Source organism: Abramis brama (assembly GCF_963993115.1).
Source record: "Abramis brama genome assembly, chromosome: 20".
In the NCBI taxonomy this organism is placed as follows: Eukaryota; Metazoa; Chordata; class Actinopteri; order Cypriniformes; family Leuciscidae; genus Abramis; species Abramis brama.
This window is the reverse complement of record NC_139982.1, coordinates 1,928,763-1,952,016: the sequence shown is the minus strand read 5'-3', so window position 1 is coordinate 1,952,016 and position 23,254 is coordinate 1,928,763. Positions and strand designations below refer to the sequence as shown.

General features: G+C 41.1%; 1 protein-coding gene across 1 annotated transcript; it reads left to right on the top strand.

The window, feature by feature from the left end:
• Positions 1-62: 62 nt before the first annotated feature.
• LOC311070407 (scavenger receptor cysteine-rich domain-containing protein DMBT1-like) lies at positions 63-21,911 on the top strand (the record flags this gene model as incomplete). Its single annotated transcript, XM_084094232.1, has 14 exons — positions 63-69; positions 105-410; positions 933-968; positions 1,129-1,185; positions 1,317-1,622; positions 3,061-3,366; positions 3,889-3,924; positions 4,085-4,141; positions 4,287-4,592; positions 6,030-6,335; positions 6,697-6,729; positions 16,644-16,949; positions 21,077-21,111; positions 21,336-21,911. The coding sequence occupies 13 exons, from the start codon at positions 63-65 to the stop codon at positions 21,082-21,084; spliced, it is 2,070 nt and encodes a 689-aa protein (XP_083950358.1). The 3' UTR covers positions 21,085-21,111; positions 21,336-21,911.
• Between the last annotated feature and the right edge of the window lie 1,343 nt (positions 21,912-23,254).

The following is a 23,254-nucleotide window of genomic DNA, read 5'->3' as shown; positions in this document are numbered from 1 at the left end:
CTTTGTTTATCTCATCAAAAAATACAAAACTAACAAACAAAAATTAACAAACGAAAAACCTAATGACCTGTTTTTCTCTCTTTATATTGTTTTGTGATTAATAGCTGTCAAGTTGGTGAATGGACCCAACCTCTGTTCTGGAAGAGTGGAGGTTCTCCACAATGGAATATGGGGAACAGTGTGTGATGATCTGTGGGATTCTACAGACGCAGCAGTCGTGTGTAGAGAACTGGGCTGTGGGAGTGTTATAGAGGCAAAGAGTTCTGCTTATTTTGGACAAGGTTCTGGACAAATATGGTTGGATGATGTCCAGTGCCATGGGAATGAATCAACACTGACAAACTGTTCATCAAATGCATGGGGAACACATAACTGTGGGCACAATGAAGATGCTGGAGTCATCTGCCAAGGTGAGTCAAACACATTTATTCATGCTCTAATTAATGAAACAATGAATAGGCATGACAACTAATGATGAGGAGGCAGGAATCAAAAGATACACATGCTAAAATTCCTTGAAAACGAAACAAGAACAGATTAAACGTGACATTACTCCCCCCTCCGGAAGGCGGCTCCTGATGCCTGAAGACTAATGAGCAGGCAATCTCTTTGGGGGAAGTGAATTGGGAGGCAGCTAATGTGTACATTAAGCTTCATTTAGAACTTTGTAACTTTTGCCCAGTTGGTTGCATGGGCTAAATGAATTGGCCTGTTCTCAATGTCAGACAATGAGTTTTGTTCCACTCACTTCATGCTCACATTCTATGCAGTCCACTTTCTTAGCATGTTGAAGGCGAATGGTTTAGAGAATAAAAACCTAATTTTTGTTTACCATCCGTTTGAATATCACTCTCAGTGTGGGAAAGACCATGCAAATGAAGAAATCCGTTCTGGAACTGTATTAGACTTTGTTCATCTCTCTTTTTCTGTAGCAGGCCAGGCACAAACTAGTGCAGCACCACAGACAGGTAATTATAGACCTTTGAATTAGAACCAGATCTGCTTTTCACACAACTTTTAAAACAGCCTAAAAAATTAGTTTGAACTGAAAAACATAAAGCACTGCAATCAATCTGATATGTCAACATCTTCATCTAAACATAACATTGTTGTTTATTTGTGTGTTAGTTTCTTCTGCTTCAACAGCGACATTGAACACGACTTCCTCACGGCCAGTACCCAAAGGTAATGATGCTGATGAGGATGAAACTTCACTAATATTACCACTTTGTTTGTTATCTCATCAAAAAATACAAAACTAACAAACAAAAATTAACAAACGAAAAACCTAATGACCTGTTTTTTGTGATTAATAGCTGTTAAGTTGGTGAATGGACCCAACCTCTGTTCTGGAAGAGTGGAGGTTCTCCACAATGGAACATGGGGAACAGTGTGTGATGATCTGTGGGATTCTACAGACGCAGCAGTGGTGTGTAGAGAACTGGGCTGTGGGAGTGTTATAGAGGCAAAGAGTTCTGCTTATTTTGGACAAGGTTCTGGACAAATATGGTTGGATAATGTCCAGTGCCATGGGAATGAATCAACACTGACAAACTGTTCATCAAATGCATGGGGATCACATGACTGTGTGCACGGTGAAGATGCTGGAGTCATCTGCCAAGGTGAGTCAAACACATTTATTCATGCTTTAATTAATGAAACAATGAAAAGCCATGACAACTAATGATGAGAAGGCAGGAAATTAAAGAGACGCATGCTAAAAGTCCTTGAAAACAAAACAAGAACAGCCTAAACATGACATTACTCCCCCCTCCGGAAAGCGGCTCCTGATGCCTGAAGACTAATGAGCAGGCAATCTCTTTGGGGGAAGTGTCAGGGCAGGTAGCAGCGTAAGGTTTGGAAGTCCGTGGTGCAGACAGAGCGATGTCAGACCAAGGTGGACGGTTCTGGGTGGAGCAGAGGGAGGGAGGATCCAAGGTGGAGTCGACTGCTCGACAGGCTGAGGTGGAGCTACAGGCCTGGAGGTCTGATGTGGAGCACTGCAATTGACACCCCTGGGCTGAGCTGGCGAATCTGATGCCCAAGGCTGGTCTAAGAAGGGTAGAGTAAATAGTGGAGCTGAGGGACTGAAGAGAGCCAGAAAAGAAGGGGCCGAAGGACTGAATGGCTTGGGCAGAGGAGGTGGGAGAGGGAGGCTAGGTGGGCATATCATTAGTGGCAAAAAAAGCTTTGAGCTGGTTAGGACCAGCGGCGATGAAGGAGGCTTGAAGATGGACAGTACCATCTGTGACGAAGATGAGTCGGAACCGGACTGGACCGGTGGAGATGGAGAAGAAGAGGAAGATTTGGTCTGGGCAGACCCAATGGAAATGAAGGGACTTGGATGCTGGACGGAACCAGTGGAGGAGGAAGGGCCTGAGCACAGGAAGTGATCAGCAAATCGTTCTCTCCAAACTGAATTCAAATACTGGAGGAAGGGCTTCACCACACAACTCATCATCCAGCTCCACCAGTACCAGTACTCCACCAGGATCCATCTGTTGTATCCTTCACTTCACGGGGAACGAAGGACGCATTTGGAGGCCGCATTTGAAGGAGCCTTTGTGGCGCAACGGTGACGCAATCGGCCTTCGAAGGATGCAGCCTCTGAATTGGGACCAAGCTAATGTGTACATTTAAGCTTCATTTAGAACTTTGTAACTTTTGCCCAGTTGGTGGCATGGGCTAAATGAATTGACCTGGTCTCAATGTCAGACACTGAATTTTGTTCCACTCACTTCATGCTTGCAATCTATGCAGTCCACTCTCTTAGCATGGTGAAGGCGAATGGTTTAGAGAATAAAAACCTAATTTTTGTTTACCATCCGTTTGAATATCACTCTCAGTGTGGGAAAGACCATGCAAATGAAGAAATCCGTTCTGGAACTGTAATAGACTTTGTTCATCTCTATTTTTCTGTAGCAGGCCAGGATGAAACTCCAGTAATATTACCACTTTGTTTGTTATCTCATCAAAAATACAAAACTAACAAACAAAAATTAACAAACGAAAAACCTAATGACCTGTTTTTCTCTCTTTATATTGTTTTGTGATTAATAGCTGTCAAGTTGGTGAATGGACCCAACCTCTGTTCTGGAAGAGTGGAGGTTCTCCACAATGGAACATGGGGAACAGTGTGTGATGATCTGTGGGATTCTACAGACGCAGCAGTGGTGTGTAGAGAACTGGGCTGTGGCAGTGTTATAGAGGCAAAGAGTTCTGCTTATTTTGGACAAGGTTCTGGACAAATATGGTTGGATGATGTCCAGTGCCGTGGGAATGAATCAACACTGACAAACTGTTCATCAAATGCATGGGGATCACATGACTGTGTGCATGGTGAAGATGCTGGAGTCATCTGCCAAGGTGAGTCAAACACATTTATTCATGCTTTAATTAATGAAACAATGAATAGGCATGACAACTAATGATGAGAAGGCAGGAAATGAAAGAGACGCATGCTAAAAGTCCTTGAAAACAAAACAAGAACAGACTAAACATGACATTACTCCCCCCTTCGGAAGGCGGCTCCTGATGCCTGAAGACTAATGAGCAGGCAATCTCTTTGGGGGAAGTGAATTGGGAGGCAGCTAATGTGTACATTAAGCTTCATTTAGAACTTTGTAACTTTTGCCCAGTTGGTTGCATGGGCTAAATTAATTGGCCTGTTCTCAATGTCAGACATTGAGTTTTGTTCCACTCTCTTCATGCTTGCAATCTATGCAGTCCACTTTCTTAGCATGTTGAAGGCGAATGGTTTAGAGAATGAAAACCTAATTTTTGTTTACCATCCGTTTGAATATCACTCTCAGTGTGGGAAAGACCATGCAAATGAAGAAATCCGTTCTGGAACTGTAATAGACTTTGTTCATCTCTCTTTTTCTGTAGCTGGCCAGGCACAAACTAGTGCAGCACCATCGACAGGTAAATATAGACCTTTGAATTAGAACCAGATCTGCTTTTCACACAACTTTTAAAACAGCCTAAAAAATGAGTTTGAACTGAAAAACATAAAGCACTGCAATCAATCTGATATGTCAACATCTTCATCTAAACATAACATTGTTGTTTATTTGTGTGTTAGTTTCTTCTGCTTCAACAGCGACATTGAACACGACTTCCTCACGGCCAGTACCCAAAGGTAATGATGCTGAGGAGGATGAAACTCCACTATTATTACCACTTTGTTTATCTCATCAAAAAATACAAAACTAACAAACAAAAATTAACAAACGAAAAACCTAATGACCTGTTTTTCTCTCTTTATATTGTTTTGTGATTAATAGCTGTCAAGTTGGTGAATGGACCCAACCTCTGTTCTGGAAGAGTGGAGGTTCTCCACAATGGAATATGGGGAACAGTGTGTGATGATCTGTGGGATTCTACAGACGCAGCAGTGGTGTGTAGAGAACTGGGCTGTGGGAGTGTTATAGAGGCAAAGAGTTCTGCTTATTTTGGACAAGGTTCTGGACAAATATGGTTGGATGATGTCCAGTGCCATGGGAATGAATCAACACTGACAAACTGTTCATCAAATGCATGGGGATCACATAACTGTGGGCACAATGAAGATGCTGGAGTCATCTGCCAAGGTGAGTCAAACACATTTATTCATGCTCTAATTAATGAAACAATGAATAGGCATGACAACTAATGATGAGGAGGCAGGAAACAAAAGATACACATGCTAAAATTCCTTGAAAACGAAACAAGAACAGATTAAACGTGACATTACTCCCCCCTCCGGAAGGCGGCTCCTGATGCCTGAAGACTAATGAGCAGGCAATCTCTTTGGGGGAAGTGAATTGGGAGGCAGCTAATGTGTACATTAAGCTTCATTTAGAACTAGAGCGATGTCAGACCAAGGTGGACGGTTCTGGGTGGAGCAGAGGGAGGGAGGATCCAAGGTGGAGTCGACTGCTCGACAGGCTGAGGTGGAGCTACAGGCCTGGAGGTCTGATGTGGAGCACTGCAATTGACACCCCTGGGCTGAGCTGGCGAATCTGATGCCCAAGGCTGGTCTAAGAAGGGTAGAGTAAATAGTGGAGCTGAGGGACTGAAGAGAGCCAGAAAAGAAGGGGCCGAAGGACTGAATGGCTTGGGCAGAGGAGGTGGGAGAGGGAGGCTAGGTGGGCATATCATTAGTGGCAAAAAAAGCTTTGAGCTGGTTAGGACCAGCGGCGATGAAGGAGGCTTGAAGATGGACAGTACCATCTGTGACGAAGATGAGTCGGAACCGGACTGGACCGGTGGAGATGGAGAAGAAGAGGAAGATTTGGTCTGGGCAGACCCAATGGAAATGAAGGGACTTGGATGCTGGACGGAACCAGTGGAGGAGGAAGGGCCTGAGCACAGGAAGTGATCAGCAAATCGTTCTCTCCAAACTGAATTCAAATACTGGAGGAAGGGCTTCACCACACAACTCATCATCCAGCTCCACCAGTACCAGTACTCCACCAGGATCCATCTGTTGTATCCTTCACTTCACGGGGAACGAAGGACGCATTTGGAGGCCGCATTTTAAGGAGCCTTTGTGGCGCAACGGTGACGCAATCGGCCTTCGAAGGATGCAGCCTCTGAATTGGGACCAAGCTAATGTGTACATTTAAGCTTCATTTAGAACTTTGTAACTTTTGCCCAGTTGGTGGCATGGGCTAAATGAATTGACCTGGTCTCAATGTCAGACACTGAATTTTGTTCCACTCACTTCATGCTTGCAATCTATGCAGTCCACTTTCTTAGCATGGTGAAGGCGAATGGTTTAGAGAATAAAAACCTAATTTTTGTTTACCATCCGTTTGAATATCACTCTCAGTGTGGGAAAGACCATGCAAATGAAGAAATCCGTTCTGGAACTGTAATAGACTTTGTTCATCTCTATTTTTCTGTAGCAGGCCAGGATGAAACTCCAGTAATATTACCACTTTGTTTGTTATCTCATCAAAAATACAAAACTAACAAACAAAAATTAACAAACGAAAAACCTAATGACCTGTTTTTCTCTCTTTATATTGTTTTGTAATTAATAGCTGTCAAGTTGGTGAATGGACCCAACCTCTGTTCTGGAAGAGTGGAGGTTCTCCACAAGGGAATATGGGGAACAGTGTGTGATGATCTGTGGGATTCTACAGACGCAGCAGTGGTGTGTAGAGAACTGGGCTGTGGCAGTGTTATAGAGGCAAAGAGTTTAGCTTATTTTGGACAAGGTTCTGGACAAATATGGTTGGATGATGTCCAGTGCCGTGGGAATGAATCAACACTGACAAACTGTTCATCAAATGCATGGGGATCACATGACTGTGCGCACGGTGAAGATGCTGGAGTCATCTGCCAAGGTGAGTCAAACACATTTATTCATGCTTTGATTAATGAAACAATGAATAGCCATGACAACTAATGATGAGAAGGCAGGAAACAAAAGATACACATGCTAAAAGTCCTTGAAAACGAAACAAGAACAGACTAAACATGACATTACTCCCCCCTCCAGAAGGTAGCTCCTGATGCCTGAAGATTAATGAGCAGGCAATCTCTTTGGGGGGGAAGTGAATTGGGAGGCAGCTAATGTGTACATTAAAGGAGAACTCCGGTCAATTTTAACATTGAGCTCATTTTTTCATGGGAAAGACCATGCAAATGAAGAAATCCGTTCTGGAACTGTAATAGACTTTGTTCATCTCTCTTTTTCTGTAATAGGTCGGGAACAAACTAGTGCAGCACCATCGACAGGTAATTATAGACCTTTGAATTAGAACCAGATCTGCTTTTCACACAACTTTTAAAGGGGTCATGACATGAGAAACCAAATTTGCCTTGATCTTTTGGTATATAAGAGGTCTTTGTACCATTAAAACGTCCTGCAAGTTTCATAGCTTAAGACGTCCTCCCCATTATAAACGAATAATTTATTTAATCAAGCTCTAAATACAGCTCGTTCTCGATCCATGGTATGAAGTGACGTCACGGTACGAAGTGACGTAGCAGTCGTTTGCATATGACCGCTTCCAGCGTAGACAACTACGCTTCAAGCGCAAGATAACTACGCCTTATTTCATCATCGCATCCATAGATATCATATATAAACGCTAGATGTCTTATGGCGCAGTCACTTCCGGCATCACCGTTCGGCCATCTTGTCACAGGCAGGCTTAAAGGGTTAGTTCACCCAAAAATGAAAATTCTGTCAGTAATTACTCAACCTCATGTTGTTCCAACCGCGTAAGACCTTCGTTCATCTTCGGAAAACAAATTAAGATATTTTTGATGAAATCTGAGTGCTGGATCACTTCTCCATAGGCTGCTAGGTGGCCCAAACTTGCTGGCCCAGAAAAGTTATTAAAGAGATCGTTAATATAGTCCAAGTGACTACAGTGGCTCAATCTTAAGTATATCAAGCGACGAGAATACTTTTTGTGCGCAAAAACAAACAAAAATAATGACTTTATTCCACTATTCATTTCCTTCTCTCTGGGCCTCGTAGTGTTTTTGCGCTGCGCGTCTGTGTTATACGTCATCACGCATCACACACATGACCAGCGTCGGCCAATAGTGAGCCTACGTGGTGACGTGTAACACAGACGCGCTGCGCAAAAACACTACGAGGCCCAGAGAGAAGGAAATGAATAGTGGAATAAAGTCGTTATTTTTGTTTGTTTTTGCGCACAAAAAGTATTCTCGTCGCTTGATATACTTAAGATTGAGCCACTGTAGTCACTTGGACTATATTAACGATCTCTTTAATAACTTTTCTGGGCCAGCAAGTTTGGGCCACCTAGCAGCCTATGGAGAAGTGATCCAGCACTCAGATTTCATCAAAAATATCTTAATTTGTGTTCCGAAGATGAATGAAGGTCTTACGCGGTTGGAACAACATGAGGGTGAGTAATTACCATTTTTGGGTGAACTAACCCTTTAATGTAAGGTGAGTGATCAGCACGCACACAAATCCTCTTATCTCGCTGAAATCTTGACGGATTTACAAACGGTTTGGTTTCTTACAAACGTTATTAACGTGGCTATAATTCAGAATGCTTGAACATGTATGTTATAATTATTCATATGTATGCAGTGTATGTATGCAGTGTCATAACTACATCTCTGACGTTTATAACAAACCAAACCGTTTGAAAATCGGTAAAAAATTATACAAGTTATGGTTATTTAAAAGTACATGCACCATTAAACGAGTGAGCGAGCACACTGTGGCATGATGGCCGCCACGTGCGGACATTGACCTCAATTGGCCAGCAGCGCGCACGAGACATCTAGCGTTTATATATGATATCTATGATCGCATCTGTCACGCGCTTCACATGTGTTCAGTCGACGTGCAGCGAGTGGGTCTATTTACAAGAAGATTGCGATGTCACGCAGATGTGCTGTTCCTGGCTGTGGACAAACAACATGTTTGAATAATATACGTGTCATGATCCTGCCATTTAGTCTTTAATTTTCCCTGGTCTTGAGGCAGGATCATGGCAGACCCATGTTTTATGTGTAAGCACATGGCCATTTGTTTGGGCTGTGTGCTTGCGTTGTCTCGTTCCTTGCCCCGCCCCCCTTGTTATCCTCGTTTTGTCATTATTGCTTCACCTGTGTCACCTGTTTCCCTCATTAGTTTCTCCCCATTTAATCCCCTTGTGTTTGCTGTCCTGGGCCGGTTCATTGTTACTTGTTACATGATACTAGCTGTCTGTTAATTGATGTGAAACCTACTGTGAGTACCTGTTGAAAGTCTTGTCTAGAAAGAAGCGTTTGTTCCTGTCTTAGCTGTTAGTTTATTGTTCAGTTACCTGTCAGAGTCTTAGTCTAGTCTTGTTAGTCTTATATTGTTGTTCCTGTCTTGTTTTGCCCCCTCTTGGGTTTTGTTTTCCCTGTTTTTCTGTAATAAACGTTGTTCACTTGCATACTGTCTGCATTTGGGTTTATCCGCTTGCACCATCATAACAGAATGAACCGGCCAAGACCGAACCCAGCAGACATTATGTCCTCTTGTGTCGAGCATAACCCAGATGATCTGAAGGATTGGTGGCACAGGACCATCGCTGACTCTATGAGGGGCAAACTCCCGATTCCCTCCCAGGGGGAGCTATCATTGAGGGAGTATGCTCGGGTCGCGAACGAGAGGAGGTTTTTCCTGCCTGATGTCCTCCTAAACCGCTACCTCATTGTGGGTCTCAACTCTCCTCCACCCCTGGCTGAACGGGAGAAGCTGGTTGGCCATTCGTTCGCTGATATGGTGGATTGTTTATCGAGGAGGGAGTTGCGGGGGTCCATCTTGTCTTCACCACCAGTCAAGCTGCCAGTGATTCCGGAGGGTTGTGTCCTAGGTGTTGTTTCCCAGGGGGATCAAGCTGGTCCCACTTCCACTCCCGTTACGTCATCCGGACCCGAAGGTCTTCTCGGCAAGCGAGGGAGACGGACCTCTTGGGAGTCAGCTTCAGAGTCCTCTGCGACGGAATCAGCCCTCCTAGAGACTGATCTTCCAAAGCCAGACACAGATCCCGCCATGGTTCCCCAACCACTCACCAGTCCACCAACGGCATCTGCACCGCGACCTAGGAGGAAGAAGAGGAGGAGGGGAGCCTCCCGTCCTTCGTTTCTGCTTGGTCCTGAACCCGCTGCTGCAGAAAGCGCTGTCCCAGAGCCCGCTACTGAAAGCGCTGTCCCAGAGCCCGCTACTGAGAGCGCTGTCCCAGAGCCTGCTACTGAAAGCGCTTCCCCGGAGCCCGCTACTGAAAGCGCTGTCCCGGAGCCCGCTACTGAAAGAGCTGTCCCGGAGCCCGCTACTGAAAGCGCTGTCCCGGAGCCCGCTACTGAAAGCGCTGTCCCGGAGCCCGCTACTGAAAGCGCTGTCCCGGAGCCCGCTACTAAAAGCGATGTTCCAGAGCCCGCTACTGCAAGCGCTGTCCCAGGTGCTGTCCCAGAGCCCGCTTCTGCATGCGCTGTTTCCCAGTCGGCGCTGGGGAGATCCATTCCAGAGACTTGTACTGTGAATGTCGTCTCTGAGTCTTCAGTCATGTCTGCTGAAGAGAAAACAGCGGTCGATTCCGCTGCAAAGGCTGTGATAGAGTCTGTATCAGCTCGCCAGGAGATGCCAGTCATCATCGCTGCCAGAACCCTGTCTGAATATTTATCCCGTCTTGTCAGAATTCTTGATGTCCCAGTCAGTCCTGTCTTGTCCCCAGTCCCTGTTCCTAATGCTCCGGAGAACACCGATCTCAAGTCTACTGCAGAGAGTCATGATCGCAGTCCAGCTGCCGAGAGCGCCGTACCCCAGTCAGCTGCCGAGAGCGCCGTACCCCAGTCAGCTGCCGTGAGCGCCGAACCCCAGTCAGCTGCCGTGAGTGCCGAACCCCAGTCAGCTGCCGTGAGCGCCGTACCCCAGTCTGCTGCCTTCGACGCCTCAACTGAATTTGAAGTGAGAAGCGTCGATTCTGGATCGTCTTCTGAGATCTCTGTCCCTGTTCCAGCTCCATTATCATCTGTTTCACCCCCTGTCTTGTGTCCTGCGCCTTCGCCTGCCTTGTCCCCCATCAGGAGTCCTGTTTCGTCTTCCCCTGTTTCCTCTGTGCCTGAGTCTGTTGCTGCTGCCACTAATGCAGTATTCCAGTCTGTTTTCCCGGTCTCCCTTGTCACCACTAGTCCCCAGACTGTTTCCCCAGTCACCCCTGTCTCCTCTAAACCCCAGACTGTTTCCACCAAGACTTTTCCTCATGTGTCCCCATCCAAGTCTGCCCGGACCCCTCGCCATCAGCCATCGTCCTGTCAACCCAAGACCCCTAGTCCACCTGTTCACCCTGGACTGCCCCCTAAGAACTGTGTGTTTCCTCCACCTCCTCTTCCTTGTTTATTATTTTTATTATGTCACCCCAATCCTGTCATTGTGTATTTGTGTCTGCCTTCATTGTTATTTGTCATGTTTTGTTGGTTTGTGTCCTTGTCTCAGTCCGTCATGTCCCGTGTTTAGTGTTCCCTTGGGGAGCGTCTGGTAGCCGCTCCTTAAGGTGGGGGTTCTGTCATGATCCTGCCATTTAGTCTTTAATTTTCCCTGGTCTTGAGGCAGGATCATGGCAGACCCATGTTGTATGTGTAAACACATGGCCATTTGTTTGGGCTGTGTGCTTGCATTGTCTCGTTCCTTGCCCCGCCCCCCTTGTTATCCTCGTTTTGTCATTATTGCTTCACCTGTGTCACCTGTTTCCCTCATTAGTTTATCCCTATTTAATCCCCTTGTGTTTGCTGTCCTGGGCCGGTTCATTGTTACTTGTTACATGATACTAGCTGTCTGTTAATTGATGTGAAACCTACTGTGAGTACCTGTTGAAAGTCTTGTCTAGAAAGAAGTGTTTGTTCCTGTCTTAGCTGTTAGTTTATTGTTCAGTTACCTGTCAGAGTCTTAGTCTAGTCTTGTTAGTCTTATATTGTTGTTCCTGTCTTGTTTTGCCCCCTCGTGGGTTTTGTTTTCCCTGTTTTTCTGTAATAAACGTTGTTCACTTGCATACTGTCTGCATTTGGGTTCATCTGCTTGCACCATCATAACAATACGCTGCTGAAAGATCCAGACGTCAGAGGAAGATGGATGCAGTTTATTTTTCGCAGACGTCCCAGTCACGGCATTGTTAATTTAAGCGTGTGTTCTCCCATTTCAAGGATGAGTGACAGTTGAGAACAATCGCAGTTTGATGCTGGAAAACTTTGCTTGCCAGAAAACTTTCGTACAAGATAAGGCCATGTGGACTGTTCTGGGCTACACAACGACAGCGCAAACTGTAAGTAATGTAGGCTATTTAAAACTTAAAACTTTTTTAAAACGGTAATTACAGTTGAATTCATTATGAATAATCACCGTGTTTTTTAGCCTACTTATTGTTTTATGACCGTCATGTTCACACCCCGTAGGCTATTAAAAGATGTAGGCTGACAAAATAGTTTCACACTTTCTATGTGGACAGGCTGATGCATTCTTAGTTGTGTTGATGGTTAATTTCCTCTGATTCTGACTCAAACATCATTGCAATCGCCATCGCCTCGCACGCATCACCCGTTAATATGGTAACGGTAAACACAGCTCCGCAAAATCCGCACGTTTTGACAAGGGGGCGTTAACAATTGATGCATAGGCACTGACGTTATCCAATCATAACAGTGGGTGTTAACACTGAACTCTTAAAGGGGAAACACCCCCAAAATAGACTGTTTGAATCAGAGGATGAGAAACAGGGTGGGAAAAGGTCATAAATCACTAAATTTTAAACGTTTTTTGTCCAAAAAACTATAGTAATACTATAATTGCACCTAAGGGAACACAATAAAAGAAAAGAAAAAACCATGTCATGACCCCTTTAAAACAGCCTAAAAAAATGAGTTTGAACTGAAAAACATAAAGCACTGCAATCAATCTGATATGTCAACATCTTCATCTAAACATTACATTGTTGTTTAGTTGTGTGTTAGTTTCTTCTGCTTCAACAGCGACATTGAACACGACTGCCTCACGGTAGAGTCCTGCACGGAGGTACCTGGCGGGTGACCCGCAAATTTTGCTCAAACGGGTGAAAAATATCCAACTGTGTCGGATGCGGGTCGAGTCGGACACGGGGGAAACACGGGTCTAAACACGGGTTTAAAACAATCACATGCAAATGTAAAAATATACGTATATACGGGGCGCATGCGCACGCGGCGACCAGCAGAAGGAAAAACTCGGCATCCTATGTGTGTTGTTTTTAAGAGTTTCCGTGTATGTTTTTATGTTTAATGGTTTATGTTTCTCATGATTAAGTGTGCTTAAACACAAACTATCCATCGAGACCAATGGAGTTGATAATTTTAATCGTGTTTTGGATATTTTTAGACTTGCCATGGAACACTTGCCATGGAACGGTGGTTCCGGCCTCAAGTATTCATTATACCAGGGATCAACTACTGGCAGGGAAAGTTAAGGAAAGGAAGCGAGGAAAAAAGGGAGGTGTTCGTCAGCGACTACGGCGTAAACAGCTTACACGTATCCCCCTGCCCTCAATGATCCTGGGAAACGTATAGTCATTACGAAATAAACTCGACGAGTTGCAAGGAAATGTTCGCTTTCTTCAGGAATACAGAAACAGCTGTGTCATAGCACTCACAGAATCCTGGTTAACCGAGGAGGATTTGGATAATGGCCTGTGTATTGTTGGTTTTGGTATTCCATTTCGCTCGGACAGGAGTGCAAAAATCACAGGTAAATCCCGCGGTGGGGGTGTGTGCCTCTATGTCAACAAGCGCTATTGCACTGCGGTGACTATTCGGGAGAAGATCTGTACACCCGACATTGAGTTATTGTCAGTATCCCTTCGTCCATTTTATTTGCCACGGGAATTTCCACAAATTTTTAGAACTGTTGTGTACATTCATCCGAAAGCTAACAACGCCATTGCATCGAACATTGTATTTGATGTTGTTCAAGGACTTCAGAATATTTCACCAGAGGCGCCGAATTTTATTTTGGGAGATTTTAATCATGTGTCACTTAAAAAGACCCTGCCAAATTTCTATCAATACATCACATGCCCAACAAGACAATATAAGATGCTGGATCTCTGTTATGGGAATATAAAGGGGGCATATAAGTCTGTACCATTGTCAGCACTGGGATCTGCTGACCATAATTGTGTGCAGCTCCTTCCTATATATAGACCCTTATTTAAGACAGAAAAACCTCAGATGAGAGAAGTCAAAATGTGGTCTGAAGATTCTATTGCCCGTCTGCAAGGGTGTTCGATTGTACGGACTGGGAGGTGTTTAAAGACTCTTGTGAACATATTGACGAACTGACTGATGTTATATGTTCATATATAACTTTTTGTGAGGATATGATTGTGCCTACACGTAAATTTAAGGTTTTTCCAAATACTAAACCATGGATGTCAAAATAAGTCAAAACAAGTTTGCAGAATAAGAAGCTAGCCTGCAAGCAGGGGGAAGGCTTAGAGAGGGCAATAGCGAGGAAGGAGGTTAAAACGGAGATCCTTAAAGCTAAGAAAGCATACAAAGTTAAGTTGGAAAATAAATTGGCAGACAATAATTTAGGCTCAGCTTGGTCTGGTATGAAGAAAATTGTGGGATTACAACATAATGTGAATAAGAGCACTGTGTGTATTGACGGTTTTAGATCAAATGATGAACTTTCAAATGCTCTTAATAGGTTTTATTCAAGATTTGAAAGTTTTGATTTTAAAGATGACGTAGAAGAATTACGATGCCTGTGTAAGGATGATTCCCACATAGTCTTAGAACAGGCAGCAGTGGAGAAATGTTTTCTTTCCACTAAGGTGAATAAGAGTCCTGGTCCAGACTACATATGTGGGAGAATATTAAAGCACTGTGCAAAGCAATTAACTTCAATATTTTCTGATATTTTTAATTGGTCACTACGGGCACAACAGGTACCTAGCCTGTGGAAAAAGTCTATTATTACTCCTGTTCCCAAATGCAATAATCCTAAAGTATTAAATGATCTGAGACCAGTTGCCCTCACCTCCTTAGTAATGAAATCATTTGAGAAATTGGTGAAGTCTGAGATATTGCGTAAGACTGGACAAGCCCTCGATCCTATGCAATTTGCATATAGAGCGAATAGAAGTGTTGAGGATGCTTTACTTATGTTGTTAAACTTACTGACTAAGCATCTGGAGGGGAAAAATACCCATGCAAGACTGTTGTTCATTGACTTCTCTTCCGCTTTTAATACTATACAACCCCACATCCTAGCCAGAAGACTGCTAGAGTATTACAAGTTGAACCACAATTTAGTGGGATGGTTACTGGACTTTTTAACTAACAGAATGCAGAGGGTAAAAGTGAATGGTAGCTTTTCAGATGTATTATGTTTATCCACTGGATCGCCTCAAGACTGTGTTCTTTCACCATTACTATACATTTTGTACACCAATATGTGTCAAAGCTTGCATGAAAACAGGATATTTATTAAGTTTGCTGATGACACAGTGATAGTGAGCTTGCTACAGGGGGAAGAGTCTGGTCACGGTCCAGTTGTGGATGATTTTGTGACCTGGTGCGATGATTCTTATCTAAAGTTAAATATTATCAAAACGAAAGACATGATCATTGATTTTAGAATACACGCTGTTGATCACGTCACTACGACTATCAAAGGACAGGTTGTGGATCGTGTAAAATGGGCGAGTAGGATAATAGGAGTAAATCAACGGAATTTAGGAAATATATATACAAATCAGCTGTACCGGAAAGCAAGTGGTGTCTTGAATGATCGGTCACATCCCTTAAGGAATGGTTTTAAGTTACTTCCTTCTGGTCGCCGGTTTGTGGCTTCGAGATGGAAGACTAGACGGTACAGGAATACTTTTGTTCCAGCGGCAATTGAAATTTTAAATAATATGAGTAAGAGAGATGTTTTAGCATTTAATAGTTAATTTGGATAGAGGATATGTGTGTGTCATGGTGCAGCCTGTCATGATGTTTTATAAACCTGTAAATCTGTATGTGGAATGTCTTTTATGTTTCGTCTTCTATGTTTCTTTTTTGGATGACCGAATTCTTCTTTTATCTGTAAAACAAATTTACCTGCGGGTATGAAATAAAGATACCTTACCTTAAAAAATATGCCTGTATTTCAAGTTTATAAAATAATTTAAAATCCACATCAGTTTATTTGTGCCCATGTACCACGCCCTCCCAGGATCTATAACATTACCTAGGTTACTTTCACTTTTAAAAATTCATCATAACTGCGCGCGCGTGATCTGCTTACAGTCGTTGAGATGAATGCTGAGGAGCTGAAGAAAAAAATAGCTAGTAGAGATTGTAAAGTTGGTCGACAAAACGTCATCAAAAATCAAGTAGGCTACAGTGTGTGGGAGAAATTTGGAGTTATCTGAAGAAAATATTGTGAAAGGCTTTGCTGCATGCATTTTCGTGTTGGATAGCCGCAAATGTGGAACTTCATCGCTGAGGAAGCACACAGATAACTGTGGTAACAAACCAAGCAGTTCTGTTGAACAGTATTTTTCAAATTTAACACTGCATGTGTGGTGTGCAAGGCGAGTTTGAACCCAAAATTGTCAGATGTAGGCTAAAAAAATTGCGTGGCATATAGTGTTGTAGCCGCGTCTGTTCGATTGGTAATGTTAAAAGGCTACTCAGTTTTGTGGTAACATTTGCCATGTTCTGCATGTACTGGCCTTTTGACAGCTTCGGCTGAAGTTGTCCTTGTGTTAATTGTCGTGTAATAACTTCTGTATGACCTGCCAATAAACATTTTTGTAATTGTGTCTATAATGTGATTGGCTAAACTGATTTTATTTCGGGTGCGGGTTGGGTGTCGGTTCTATTTTAAGCGGGTCGGGTGCAGATTTTAATTAGTGCCGCTGTCGGAAAACGGGTCGGATGCGGTTTGAAGCACTGCGGGTACGGGTGGGTGCGGATTTACAAAATCGGACCCGTGCAGGACTCTGCTTCACGGCCAGTACCCAAAGGTAATGATGCTGAGGAGGATGAAACTCCACTAATATTACCACTTTGTTTGTTATCTCATCAAAAATACAAAACTAACAAATAAAAATTAACAAAAGAAAAACCTAATGACCTGTTTTTCTCTCTTTATATTGTTTTGTGATTAATAGCTGTCAAGTTGGTGAATGGACCCAACCTCTGTTCTGGAAGAGTGGAGGTTCTCCACAAGGGAATATGGGGAACAGTGTGTGATGATCTGTGGGATTCTACAGACGCAGCAGTGGTGTGTAGAGAACTGGGCTGTGGCAGTGTTAAAGAGGCAAAGAGTTCTGCTTATTTTGGACAAGGTTCTGGACAAATATGGTTGGATAATGTCCAGTGCCGTGGGAATGAATCAACACTGACAAACTGTTCATCAAATGCATGGGGATCACATGACTGTGTGCACGGTGAAGATGCTGGAGTCATCTGCCAAGGTGAGTCAAACACATTTATACAACTGATGTATATTTGGGATGTTATAGAGTATATTGTTGTGTATGTGAAAAATTAATTGACCAAAGAAACCATGTTTAATATTCTAAATAACACAATCTACTTGAAAGAACCAATGTATAATTATAGTATTTCATTATTTTATGTTTGCAATAACACAACAACTTTTTCCAATTATATTCCATTTATGCTTAAATCACGGGGTCAAGCTATCCAATGGCATGCACATAGTATTGTTGAAGACATCTGTGTGGTCACCCCCAGTGGTAAACTTAGGCATTATTGTATGTTAAATTACGTTCTTTCAACTCATTGTCTGTGAAGTGGAGAATGACAACATCCCATCTGTCCTTGTTTCAGACTCTCATCCACAGTCGACTTGTTTTTAGCTTGGGAAGGGGCATACACAGGGCAACTTTTTAAGCAATGTTGCTGGGCAATGTTGCCGTCAACGGGCAACCAGATGAGTCACAGGGCCCACGACTGATCTAAATTATCCAGATGGAAATGTATTGCCCATTTTCAATGGTTAAGTGCCCAGGCAACAATCGCTCGGCAACATTGCTCAAAAAGTTGCCCTGTGTATCATCACCTTTAGTTTGATACTTTGGTAACACTTTACTTGAAGGGGTGTGCATAAGACTGACATGACACCGTCATAATCATGACATGACACGTCATGAATATGAAGGAGGTTTTATGCATGTTTATGACAACTGTCATTAAGTGTCATTCGCTCAATTATGACATTTTTAAAGGGGTGGTAAAACACGATTTCACTTTTCTAACTTTAGTTAGTGTGTAATGTTGCTGTTTGAGCATAAACAACATCTGCAAAGTTACAACGTTCAAAGTTTAAAGCAAAGGGAGATATTTGCTTTTAAAGAAATCAATTTCTAAGAACTACAGAAACGGCTGGTAGGGACTACACGACATTCCTGTGGGCTTGCTGACATCACTAAGCCCAATATTTACATAAACCCCTCCTCTGGGAACACAATACATAAAGGGGGCGAGGCCATTTTATGTTGCTTTGGAGAAGAGTTGTTGTGGTAGTAGAGTGTCGTTGCCGCTTATGCCATGTAAACGCTGTTATTTTCACCCAGATTGCAGGTCCACTTTGTTCAGTCTTCCTAAGGACGGTTACAATTTATTTTTAACTCGGTCCCTCATAATTATAATAATCCTCAATCTACACGAGTTACAATGTAGGATTCGCAAACGGCTTGTCCTGAAAGAGCGAGCAGTTCCAACTTTAAAAACAGAAGCTGTTGTTTACGACCAACAACCTGTAAGTAGGATTTTTTCGTTGATGTGTTTTTCTAGTTCGTATTGTTAAATGTACATTGTAGCGAGGAAGTAAACGAAGGACAACGCAGTTTGTCTCCACAAACCAGTTTGTTAAATGCTAATTCATACTTATCCGACAAACACATAACTTACAAACTTGTGTTTAATATCACCAGCGCAGCGAACTTGGAATGTTTGAGGTTGTTGTCGTTTATGCGATCACTGTAAATTATTCTTTGATTATAGCTTTTATGTATTGTTTATCTACAGGCATGCTAAACATGGTTTGTGTTTGATTTGGCTGTTGTAAAGCCAATGTTTACTGTTCGTATTGGGTTAATAGTTCTGGCGACATATATTTAGCTACAATCGTTTTAAATATACAAAAGTAACAGTCAGTGTCATATAGCGATCACAATAGATCTGCATTTTTAAAAAATAAAAAACATACCTTTCTGAAACGTCCTTTAACAGCCGTTCTTGAACAGGTTCTGCTCAAACTGGTATTGCAATATTAACGCCGTTGTTTACTTTAGCACAAACTACCGGTAAGGGTAGGGGGCGTTTCCGAACAACGTGCACATGGCGGTTATCGAATCACAACACACTGGGCCAGCTAACCAATCTGAGCCCATTGCGTATTTTTGAGGGCGGGGCTTCATAGAACCCGGAATCATCAGAGCGTTTTTACAAGAAGGGACAGAGCAGTGTAGAATAATGGTTAAATATGTGAAAAATAATGCGAATTTTTAAAAACGAAGCATGAACACATATTACAGTGAACCCCACAAACACAATCAAGCCTTCGAAAAAAGCCGTTTTACCACCCCTTTAATGCAAATATGACATTGTGTGAGATGTCTTTGTTTTGGCAACTTGACTTTACTAAGACAACACAACCTGTCATAAATATGTCATAAACATGACATACCTGTAGCAGATTAATTATCAAACTTAAGAAACCACTTAACTTTATGGGTTAACATTTCATTAAACTGTCAGGTGGTTGGTTTTGACATTGGCTGTCATGAAGTCATTATAACATTATAATGCCAAATTAAATTTGTACCACTGTAGTTGAGGTCAAGAAAAACATTCATGACACAGTTATAATGACCTCATGACAGACAATGTCAAAACCAACCACCTGGCAGTTCAATGAAATGTTAACCCGTAAACCCAGAAAGTGGTTTCTTAAGTTTGATAATTAATCTGCTATGTCATGTTTATGACATATTTATGACAATTTATGTTGTCTTGGTAATGTCAAGTTGTCATGACAAAGACACAGACAGGTTATGATGTATTGGTTTATGTCAAGTTGTCATAACAAAGACATGTCAAACAATGTCATATTTGCATTAAAAATGTCATAATTGAGCGAATGACACTTAATGACAGTTGTCATAAACATGCATAAGACCTCCTTCATATTTATGACATCTGCCATGTCATGATTATGAAGGTGTCATGTCAGTCTTATGCACACCCCTTTAAGTAAAGTGTTACCATCCATACAACACAAAACATAAGATTTCCAAATGGTATACATCAGTCATTACACTATTTTAATACACAATACCTACACCTAAATTATTACCCAATACCCAACACATTACAAATCTACCCTCACTCACACAAAGCAATCATTGCTTATTGTTCAATCATGTAATTGACAATGGAATTAGAGAGAATTTATACCTATTCAACTTACAGGTTGTCTTGCCTGAGGGCATCAGCTCATACTCCTTATGAAGAATATGGCTTGGATCAACAATAATTAATAAGGCGAAATAAGGCTCTGCTTCTTTACAGACAGATGGGGCTAAATGCCAATTATTTCAACCACATTTTGAAGTTGTGACCTACGTTTAATGGACATATTGTGAAGCCATGACATATTATAGATTAAATAGCTGATCTGTAGAACTGTAACATGATACTTTTATCCACCCCATAGTCCCTGAGTCTTTACAAATAATGCAAGCACTGACTAGCTTGTGTCCAAACATACTCCACTTGATGGCCTCATTTTAGCTGAGAAGTAAATTCCTGAATGCTTATATGTTATTGCCTGCTAAACTTCCTCCTCATAAATTGACACTGGGCAATGATCACCCACAAACCTTGGGTCAAAAAAATTATTTATTTCATTTTTTTTTTACATTCAACATCAAGTTATGCTTATGCTCCTTACACCACTGCACAACCCCTTCTATCTCTGATTTATATGTAACAATATCTGAATATTTGGTCAGTAAACTGAGTATGGCTGTATCATCCAAATATATATATATATATATATATATATATATATATATATATATATATATATATATATATATATATATATATATAATTTTTGGATGATACAGCCATACTCAGTTTACTGACCAAATATTCAATATTCCATTGCCAAATATATTATATATATATATATATATATATATATATATATATATATATATATATATATATATATATATATATATATATATATATATATGTATGCATTAATATATATTTTGCCAGTCTTATTGTAAATACTAATAATTAACATTCATTAATACAGTATTGATCTTCAACAAAACATATCAATAAATAAAGGTATCAAAAGATGTTGAAAGTGTTTAAATTTGATTAAAACATTTCATATTTTAGTATCATGACATTTTTTTCTTGCACTATGTCCTAAACCAAATCACATGTTTGCTTAGCTATATGTTTTTACTGTCCTCTGCTTTAATAAAGTATGGAATCAAATGCTGGTCTAAATAATACACAGCCTGATTATCCTGTATTTCTTTTTCTCTTTTAGCACTGTAACTCTGGAGACCACTGGAGAGAGGGCAGGTTTGTAGAATTCCATGACAGTGCTTTAATTTCCATGGGTCCCCTGATGTTGTCTGAAAGAAACAAAGGGGTTTTTTTATTATTAAATTTTTTTATTTTTTTATTTTATTAAAAAGCCTAATTTAATTCAGTTGAGTGATGTATTGGTTATGTATATTTTAAAAAGCTGCTATATGTCAGATTGAATCTATTACAAATCACTGTATTATATTTCTTGTTCACAGATATTTGGACCCAAAAACAACGGAACATATCCACGGCTCCGATTCTGTGTGGTTCTTTGATTATGCTATTTGTTTCTCTGCTAAGTGTCCTGAACTTTTTCTAGAATATTTCACAGAGTGAAATACTTTTTACAAAGAATGTTCATTGTTTTACACACATTTAATCTCTTTCTAAATTAATGTGACACTGATGCCACATTGCTACAAGCTGGGTTTCTCAACACCTTTGCAAATCACACTCTCAGGATCATCTTAAATTTGTACGTTGGAGTAATATCTTTTTTCCCAAATCAACATGTAGATTTCTTGTTATTAAGTAGAACTTAAGAGCTGTCTGGTTCAAAGGGTAGTTTTCTTTTCACATTAAAGTGTGGGGTAGAATCATTAGGAAGAACAGAAACAATGTCTACTGTTTGACAATATTCTATGTTACTCTGAGGTGGTTCAACAGATTTTTGACATGTACTGATAAATAAATCTCTTCAACAAATGATCATTTAAACCTATTTTATTTTCCCCACCAGTGCTTAATACATGTGCCAAACAGACAATAGAAATAAACTGCAAAGCAATCTCAAAGGTCTTTGTCTCTTCAATAATGAGTCAATGAGATGAAGTAAACGTATCATTTGAATGTCCTGTCTTTGATAAATTGAAGTGATGATGAAGATGAAATGAGTTACAAATCCACAAGGCTACTTGAGTGGTTGCAATGGTTGCAAACCATATTACAATGGTTGTAATCCTATAATCCACAATGTGAGAAAAGATCGCGGTCAACAGCATTCAGTGAAGCGTTGTCCTCAGCGCCACGTTACTGGCCATGTGCTAGGCCATGTGTTATAGCCTCGTTGCCAGCCTGGACTGCACTTGAATTCACTGCCTCTTGTATCCAATCAGTGCTCACAAAAGAACATATGGAAATTAAATGTCCTTTCTAGAAAGAAAGCAAATAGCTAACATCAATGATTTTTTTTGTTTTTTGTTTTTTGTTCACAAATTGTGCTTGCAAATTGTATAATATCCAAGGTAAACATGTCTAGTAATTGTGCAGTTAATTCTCATACTGTATTTTCAGTTTTGGAATATTTATCCTCTCCCAAAATTTGTTACTAATAAAACACAATACAAATTATTTAAAGAAAAAAATTATATTTACCTTTTAATAGTTTGTTTACATCTACCTTGTAAATATATTTTTTTATTAAAAAGGTTACAATTACAACAACAATTCAAGTGTAATCTTACAGTATATTCTACAGTAAAAACTGTACCCAAATCTAGTCAACAAAAAAATGTTGTCTTTCATATTTCGCCTGACTGTAACGTTGTTATTATGAAATATTAGGGCATATAAATGTTAATTTGCAGTTTAATGCGTTGCTTATACAATTAGCCTACATTTTATTTCAACATATTTCAGTCGATTTTTACTCATCTCAGTATAGCAATACAGTTTGCTAAAACATCATCATTCATTCACACGCAATTTAAATTTAAACTGTCTTTTGCGAGCTGTGGTAAACAGCGCGCATCTCGCCGTTCATTCATTCATAAACAGAAACCCGATTCACGTGAGAAGGGAAAAAAACTTACTACTGTATTCCTCAGCTCAGTCTGATCCTTGCTCCTCGAAATACCCGCACTTCTGAGGGACATTTTCCATTATTATTATTCCTCACAGCGCTGCGAGACGGTGTAAACAAGTAATGATCTGAATAAACTTATGTTTTCTCGAGCTGATATGGGGGCATTCACAGGTTTGCGTGGATTGCCTCAGTCATTTGCGTTTGAATAGCGTGCGCTCTTCGTGGGCGTGTCACATTACATTTGAATGAGCTGTAATGAGCTCGACTGGAATCGCTCTCTTTTAATACAGATTTCACAAGATGAGAATATTTGTTTTTTATATAAATTAA